Source organism: Colossoma macropomum, unplaced genomic scaffold (genome assembly GCF_904425465.1).
Source record: "Colossoma macropomum unplaced genomic scaffold, Colossoma_macropomum, whole genome shotgun sequence".
NCBI classification, from domain to species: domain Eukaryota; kingdom Metazoa; phylum Chordata; class Actinopteri; order Characiformes; family Serrasalmidae; genus Colossoma; species Colossoma macropomum.
Window position 1 is genome coordinate 35,863,503 of NW_023494798.1, and position 9,134 is coordinate 35,872,636.

The 9,134-nt window shown below is 40.2% G+C and overlaps 1 protein-coding gene across 1 annotated transcript; it reads right to left on the reverse strand.

Moving 5' to 3' along the window:
* Positions 1-2,388: 2,388 nt before the first annotated feature.
* On the reverse strand, positions 2,389-7,724 carry foxa3 (forkhead box A3). Its single transcript, XM_036585074.1, has 2 exons — positions 7,241-7,724; positions 2,389-5,530 (listed from the first exon to the last, which is right to left on the reverse strand). Exons 1-2 carry the CDS (start codon positions 7,307-7,309, stop codon positions 4,259-4,261), a joined length of 1,341 nt encoding a protein of 446 aa, XP_036440967.1. The 5' UTR covers positions 7,310-7,724; the 3' UTR covers positions 2,389-4,258.
* Between the last annotated feature and the right edge of the window lie 1,410 nt (positions 7,725-9,134).

The window sequence follows — 9,134 nt, forward strand, 5'->3', positions numbered from 1 at the left end:
TTTCAGTTTAGTTCGTCCAATTCAGTTCCATTCAGTATAGTTTAATTTAGTTCACTTCATTTCAATACAGTTAAGGTAAGTTCAGTTTAATTTGGTTTAGTTTAGTTTGATTTAGTTTAGCTCAGTTCAGTTCAATCCAGTTTAGTTTAGTTCAACACAGAACAGTTTATTTTAGTTCAGTTCATTCTAGTTTACTCCAGTTCAGTTCAGTTTAGTTTAATTCAGTTCAGTTCAATTTAGTTTATTTCAGTTCAGATCTGTTCCGTTCAGTTCAGTTCAGTATATTTAATTCAGTTCTGTTCAGTTTAGTTCAGTTCAGTTCAATCCAGTGTCGTTCAGTTCAATACAGAAGTTTATTGTAGTTCAGTTCAGTTTACTTCAGTTCAGTTCAGTTTAGTTTAACTCAGTTCAGTTCAATTTAGTTTATTTCAGTTCAGATCTGTTTAGTTTAATTCAGTTCAGTCCAGTTTAGTTTTGTTCAGTTCAATTCAGTTTTGTTTAGTTTAGTTCAATTCAGTTTCATTCACTCTAGTTCTGTTCAATTCAGTTCAGTTCAGTTCAGTTTATTATATTTAATTCAGTTCAGTTCAGTTCAGTTTATTATATTTAATTCAGTTCTGTTCAGTTCAGTTCAGTTCAATCCAGTGGTGTTACAGTATGTATTAGCCAGACTATACATACAGTATATACAATAACAGACAATATAAGCCCTCATAATAGTAGCTTTTAGTTTATTCTGTCAAAGGAAGTTCACATCTCTCTCTCTCTCTCTCTCTCTCTCTCTCTCTCTCTCTCTCTCTCTCTCTCTCTCTGTATTTTCAGCTTTATCACACGACTCTGTGAAGCCATTCTCTCTTTCATCACGTCACTCTGTAGAGCCTTTTCAAAGCAGATCACACTGAGGAGCGAGAGAGAGAGAGAGAGAGAGAGAGAGAGAGAGAGAGAGTCACTGTGAGAAGGGTAGTCAAATGTAGCGCTGTCGAGAGAGATAGGCATGTAAAGTAAGAAAACGAGGAGCTGGAACATCTTCACTTGTTATTAAAGCCGTGACGTTCCGAGGCGTTCTCTTCACTGTAATCCTGACTCGTTGTCCGTGCCGGATGCTCCGCGGCCTATAAAAGATGATGGAGCAATATTAAGTTAGCAGATGGAATATGTTCTGCGTGTTTTACGAGGAGTGTTTATGAGTGTGCCTCAGAACACCATGGCTTTTCTCTTTAATTCACTACAATTCCTCTCTGAGTGGAAGTCTGCAGTGCACAGATCCTCATTAGGGTCATAGATTATAATGAACATAAGCACTAAATCCACTGTACATGCTATAATGGGGACCTTAAACACCTCTACTGTACAGTCAGGGCACATATGCACTTTAATATATTGCAAATATATATAAGCATATTTACTTATACAAATAAGACAAAACTTTGTCTCCATTTCTCAATTTTCTTCAGTTTTTGACATAATTTGAAAATGCCTGTTACCCTTTACACTGTGTGTAACTTTCACGATGAATGGACCAAAAGAAACAGCTCCAAATAATTACTTGGAAAAAATTCTGGTTCCACTGACTTACATTAAAAGTAAAGCATGTTTTTTCCTTCTGCTGTAAAGTTACCATTTTGGAGATACAAGGTTTTGTTCCGACAGCTTCAATATAGAGAGAGGGAGAGAGAGAGAGAGAGGACTTTTATATTTAGCTCAAAGCAGCAGTGTTCATTGATCAGTTTAGTATGACTTGCACTTTCATTCACACTGAGTCACTCTTAGTTTCAACTTTATTCAGTGAAATAGAGGAAAACTACAAACATTAAAGGGCCCGTATCATGGAAATCTGCATTTTCCTCACTTTCTTAACACTGTTTGAACATTGTTAAAGTTTCTAAACATACTGTTGACTCTCCATACGGTCCATATATGCAAACTCATCTGTTTTGAATTCATCGATTTTGTGATGACACATTTACGTATGCGCTTCTATTCAGCCTACAGCAGTTTAGCCCCACCCATTCGTGCATTATAAGGAATGTTCCAGACAGGTCTGCTTTCTCAGGCTCAGCCAATCAGAACAGAGCTCATTTACATATTTCAGTCTTAAAGGAGCAGTACCAAAACCAGCCTGTTTATTTCTAATGGATAAAAGTTATGAAGTAAAAATTTACTTTTACTGTTTTTGATACCTAAAACAACACAAATGTCAAACGTGGACCCGTCAATCACCATCAGTGTACATACTAAATCAATCTAAACAAATCAAATCCATGATATGGGCTCTTTAGTATCCACTGGTTTCCAATACAAGTCTGTTTGATAAACTGACATTTATTGCTAATATTAACATCATTTTTATAAGGTTTCATAATGTTGAAGATCAAAGACACAAAAAAGTTTAGTTTTGTTTTTTTTTTTAATAAGAAAAAAGACATAACATCCATATCATCATGACATGCACACCATAAAATCAACCTTATATAGCAATATATATTATATTAATGCACTTCTTTTTGTCTTTTTTTTTGACTGAAAGCAGAGAAGAAGGTTTAAATAAACACTAAACAGCGTAGCACAAAATTCTGACCTGAAACTGTTGTTTTTTCCTCCATAATGAAGAAAGACCTGGCCTTTTCTGGATGAGACTATATTTCGTGTCAGTGAAGAAATAAAAGTGAAACTGAAAAAAGTGAATACGGACATTTAGTGTACAATAAGGTAGTTACAAGGCACTGTAGTAACAAAAGTCATTGAAAACCCCCCTTTGAAACCCCCCCCGGGGTAAAACAGAGGGGTCACTAGTGCAAAGTACTGTGTGTAAATGGCCTTTACTGCTCCTGCTTTTAGTGACCAATACAGCTTTACTGGCATACAAATAAAAACAGAGCAAAAACAAACTTTGAACAGAGATTCTGAAAAAGCCATTCTGACCAAAAATGTTTACGTTTACCACAGTTTAGTCCACTTTGTTTTCTTAACTGGATGAAAACAACACCGAAAATGTCCTTGTTTATGGCTTTGGCATAAATGAAAACCTCATTTTTAACCCTTTAAACTGCAAAAAAACCCCACATACTGGGTCTCTTTTCTTTATATAAATATATATTTCATAGTAGTTACTGAATAATAAGCCTTAAAATGAAAACCTGCACAGTTTAAAGGGTTAAACCATGATGCATGTCGCAACCACACTACCTACACTAAGAGCTGCGTGTACATAGTACGCGTGTTTGCGCACTTTCTAACAGGAATCGCAGCTCACGCTGTAACACCAGACGGATTTCCCTGTAACGCAGCAGCTGCGGCCGTTTACTGCAGTAACCTCAACTCACGCACTCGACTCCGCTACCTGTACAAACACGAAAACTCCAAAAAAAAGATATATTAATTTCTTCCCTTCATAAATAAACACTTAGCTCCCTGTTCCCCCACGCCACGGTCAGTATATACACATACATAGTACACATTTTGGATAAATGAAATGTCCCACGTCCAGAAAGTCCAGTTCCTGAAGCTGAGAGAAGGTGAAAAGGTCACTGAAATGGATTTTTTTTGTTTTTGTTTTTGTTTTGACTCTGTAAGTTCATCTGCTCACCCTTTGTACGCGGACTGTATTGGTTTTGAGGGATCAATACAGTGTGGAGCTGCCGTTTTCCTTCTAGAAGAAGCAGAACTGTTTGCTCTTGAGTCTGGTAGGGCGCTGAAAGAGTTCGTCAGAGTTTCTGAGAGTTTTTAAGAGTTTCCGAGAGCTTCTAGAGGTCACCAACCCCAGCTTCTGGACGTCTACTGTCTTTGCAAAATATGGTTTCAACCCAAAACCCTCACACCAACTGCTCAAGAATGTCTGAGGAGATCATGTTTAGAAGATTAGGGTTCAAACTAAACTTGTTCAGGACTTTTTGTACAATTGACGTCCAATTCCCCTTAACTGAGAAGGCAGATGTCCAGGATGAGGGCTGGTGACCAACGTTTTAGAAGAAATGAGCATGCTCTTGCTCTTGAGCCTCGGACAAGTCTGTTGGAGAGAGATCGTAGAGCATTTCTAGAGCTCAACATCTCCACATGTTGTTGTTTTCCTGCTCCAACACGCGAACTTCAGCTCAGGAAGGGCTGATTAGTTGGATCAGGTGTGTTAGAGCAGGAAAAGCACCACAAGGTGCTCCAGGACTAGGACTTCTGTTCCAGGAGAAGCTCTCTTAAGGTGTTCTAGAGTTTCTAGAGTGTTCTTTTGAATAAACCAGCTCGGTTTCAGTCTGTAGCTGACCTGTTAGGACGCGTTAAGGACAGACCTGCTGTAGAGGGTCTGGTAGTATGCCCCTGAGTCCATGGCAGAAGGTCCAGCGCTGTCGTAAATTTGTTTAGCGGCTACGGGAGAAGAAGCAGCATAGCTGTTGTAGGCCATGACCTGGTCTTGATATGACTTGAGGTCCATCTTCTGCTCGTTGGACATGAGGTTGGTGATGGAAAACGGATGGTTGAAGTTGTAGTGAGGGTCCATGGACTTCAGGGGGTCGTTCTGCAGGTCCAGGTGCTGGTGCATGGGGCTGGAGAGTGGGCTGGGCAGCAAGTGAGCCCCTGCCCCCATGCCCTGGGAGTGGAGATGGGAGCTGGAGGTGGGCATTGAGGTTGGCACAGATGAAGGAATGGGCAGCGGGGAGCTGTGTGCCAGGCTGGTCGCTTGAGAAGGACAATCTAGAGGCACCAGGTTCCTCTGAGGTTCCTCAGAGATGGATCCAGAGTGGGAGGCATCAGATTGGGCAGAATCAGCGCCATCTGAGCCCGCCGCTGGGCTGTGATCCTCGTGGATGCCATCCTGGTGCCCGTTCTTTCCATTTCCACCTTCTTGAGACTTTCCAGAGTTGGTGGACTTTTTGCCCTGTTTGTCTTCGATCTTGAACCTCTTCTGCCGGCGCAGGTAGCAGCCGTTTTCAAACATGTTGCCCGAGTTCGGGTGCAGAGTCCAGTAGGAACCCTTGCCGGGCTTGTCGGGCGATCGCGCCACTTTGACGAAGCAGTCGTTGAAGGACAGCGAGTGGCGGATGGAGTTCTGCCAACGCTGCTGGTTCTCGCGGTAATAAGGGAAAAGGTCCATAATCCACTGGTAGATCTCGTTTAGCGTTAACATCTTGTTGCTGGACTGCTGTATCGCCATGGTAATGAGGGAGATGTAGGAGTATGGAGGCTTGGCATGGGTCAGCGAGCGGCGGTAAGGCTTGGGCACCTCTTTGGGCCGCGTCAGAGAGGTCGGAGATGGGTAGCTGAGCTGGGACATGGGCTGAGAGATGCTCTGGTAGTGAGAAAGTGGACCCAAAGACGAACCTGGAGAACCGAGCTGGGTCAGAGAATTCGGGTTCAGTGAGGTGCCCACCGGAGACAAATTCATGTGGTTGACAGCTCCACCCATTCCAGTCAGGGGACTGGTGCTTAGTCCAGGTCCGGGATAGCCCATATTCATGCCCGAGCCGGAACCAGCAGAGTTCAGGTTGATGTAGCTGTTCAGGCCGCTCACTGGGTTTGTGACACTTGGAGAGGAATACATCTAAAATAAAATAAATACACAATTAATTACACTGGGGTTCGTCTGAGAAGAGTTTGGAAGACTTTAGAAACAAAAAAAGACATTTTTATTCCTCGCACGGAAAAAATGCCAAAAAATAATGTAAAAGAATAAAAACAGAGACAATATAACGCAATTATGTTTCAGCTATAATTAATTATGATGGATTTCATTCTAATATGACTTTGAAAGTCTGATTAAAACAAAAATGTTCAGTTAACACATAAAGACATTTTCACACCTCTCTGACAAAATAATAAATATAGAGATAATCTAATAATCAATTATGTTGAAATGTAATGGTGTAATTTGGATTAAACTTCAGAAAACTTTATATACAAAAAAAACTGACCATTCCAAAGAAACAGAAAGAAACATTCAATATAATCTGAACATGGACATAAACATGCATCTGAAATAATAATTACAGAACATATACTAAATTATAATGATTTAATAATCCACACAGAAGAAAAACATTCCAATAGTATTTAAACAAACTATCACGGCACTCGGAGAGGAACATGACCAAAGTAAACTATTTTAAAATACGCTTTAACTGCACTGAATTGTAATTTGGGGTTAGTCAAGAGTTTATAAACAAAAACAATGACATTTAAAGAAAGTTTGGGCCACTAAAGAAGAATATATTTATAATAAATACATAGAAAATGAAATATAATTATACTTTATCTGCTCTCGATTATAATACAGGACTTGGGTTGTGTAAACGAAAGTTAAAAAAAAAAATGTAAAAGGCGTTTGAAGAAGCTTTGCTGTTCAGGCCATTAGTGAGGAACACAAATACAGATAAAATATAATATAAATAACCTGCTATAATTTATCATTAGTGTCCTTTTGGAAGATTCAAGAGTCAACAAAAGCAAAACGTCATCTGTGGGGGAAATTTCTACGCCCTCTTTCATAAAGCTGAACAAGTTTAAATATGTTTACAGTGAAAAATAATGAAATGAATGTTCTAAGTTTGCATTTTCTGTGTTTTTCTTCATAAAATACAAATTTTTTGAATATTCTTCTGTAGCCTGTGTGAAATAGAACAGCCTCTCAGTGTAAGTACTGGAGCAAAGCGGGTAAAAAATCATATATTTATGTAATATATTTTCATAATAAACATTCTTCTTGTTTTTTTTCTTTAATAGTAGTTTTTAGTTTCAGTCCCTGATCAACAAATTCTCTCATTTTAGCTAAAACGTGTTTGTTACACCTTCTATTAACCGTTGTTTTGTCCCCAGCAAACCCTCTAATGAAGCTCGTCACTGCAACGTGGCTTAAAGCCTTAAAGGCCAAAGAGTGAGAAGATTAAGTCAATACAGCTTAAATAAAAGCTTTTAGACAACACAGCATAGCTACCGTACGTTTTAGAGGGAAATAACTTCATTTAAGACTTAAAAAAAATAAATCATCCAAAAATTTTATTTTTTTTACAAGTCAAGCTTAATAAACGAAAAATAAAACAATAGATTAAATTAAATAAAGTGAATGTGACTTTAATCTCTCCCTCTCTCTTTTAAAGAAATAGACCCTCTCTGGACTGAAAGGCCTCGCTGTGCAGCACTAGGCCCGCTTTCATTAGAGATTTAATACATAAAAAGTGAAATAAATCAAATATTAGAGCCATCAGTGAGATATTAGTGAGATATCAGTGAGATATTAGTGATATAGGTGACTAACCTCGCTGGGTTCGCTGTAGAGACTCCACTCCCCAACCTCGCCACACTCCATCTTCACTGAGCTCAGCATCCCCCGGATAAAGCTCCTTTAGAACAGCGCTTTAGGCCACAAACGCGGAGATATAAAGCTCAAAAACTGGGTGAAAACAGGTCTCCGGGACGAGCTTCAGAGGGGAAATCCAAAAAGCGAAAAAATCCAGCCAGTGGAGACAGAAACGGCGAGAAGAAAGCGCAGCACTGAAATTCCTCCCACTGAGTTTTGGGTCTTAAAGTCTATTTATCAGTCAGTCTGCTGAGACTTGGTTGGTCTTTCATAATCAGAGAGTCTTTTCTACGCGGCTTCAGAGCAGCTCTGCAGTGAAGGGACCATCTTTTTATCGTAAAGAATCCCAGAAGGAGAGCAGAAGTCCGGGAGGAGCCGCCGTGCCTCAGTGAGAGAGAGAGAGAGAGAGTAAAGGTCGCTTCTGAAGTGCAGCAGAAACTCAGAAGTTGCTGCTCTTTAAAGCGCAGGTAAAGGAACACGCCCCGTCAGTGCATTTGAATACGGGCCCCCTGCCGTTCAGCGCTGCTTCCACACGGGGGCGCTGTTTCGCCCCCCGCTGCTTCTGTATATTGGCCTGCAGACTGTCAATCCCACCCGCCCCCCCAACCCCCCAAGCAGCTCAACAAGCAGAAAGTTCCCACCAAGTGCAAGAGAGAACAATTCAGACCAAATCTGCCTCCAGCAGAACACTTTACCCTGTACACTCTTACAAAAGATGGTTCTTCGAGGGTTATTTGGTGAAGGCATATGGCTTTATGTAGAACCTTTTTGAAAATGGTTCGGTATAGAACCAAAAAGGGTTACACTATTGTTACAAGCTTGATGTCGTAACACCAGCAGAACCCTTTTTTGGTGCTATACACTCTTAAAAAAGATTTCCAGGGCCCTTTAGTAAGGAAAGTGGTTCTATATAGAACCATGAACACTCAAAGAATGCTTTGCATAATTAAAGGGTTCTTTGCATCATGAAAGCGTTCTTCAGATTGATGGAATATGTGCATAAATGTGCTATAGATGGTTCGATATAGAACCTTTTTGAAAATGGTTCTATGTAGCACCCAAAAGGGTTCTTCTGTAGTTACAAGCTTGACACCGTAACAATAGATGAACCCTTTTGGAAGCTACGTAGAACCATTTTCAAAAAGGTTCTATATAGAATCATCTACAGTACTTTCTCCATCAATCTGAAGAACCGTTTCACTATGCTTAAACTACCATTTAAGCATGAAATGGTTCTATACAGTGTCATCAATCACAAATAATGCCAATGACAACCTTCATCAACATCTGATCAGAAGTAATAGATATAAAGGTATGATTTTTTTGGTGTGAATGATTGGGTGATTGGAGCTCATGGATGTGTAGCTCTTTAATCAGTGACCCAATCAGAGCAGCGGGTCAGTGATCAGCTGTAATGAGGGGCAGGGAGGAAATGGGCCGTCCTGCTCGGCTTGGCTCTAAGCCCGTCAGGGTTAAACCTCATCACTGCAGGCCCGTCAGCTCAGAGGTGCCAGATTAAAAAGCTGTTAAATCCTCTCGGCTAGCGCTTTTTACCCCAGGTGTGATGATGAGGGTAATGATGACGATGATGGCTGAGCTTCTTTTAAAGGCTGCTACGCTGTGTTTGCTCAGGTCCTGAGTCTAGAACTCACTGAATAAACAGCAGCACTGACACTCTGGACTTGCAGACACAGAAAAATGAGAGCAACATCAGAACCACAGAGCACAGACTGAACGGCCACATCACACTGCAATATAATATATATCACACTGCAATATAGCATATATCACACTGCAATATAGTATATATCTCACTGCAGTATAGTATATATCTCACTGCAGTATAGTATAT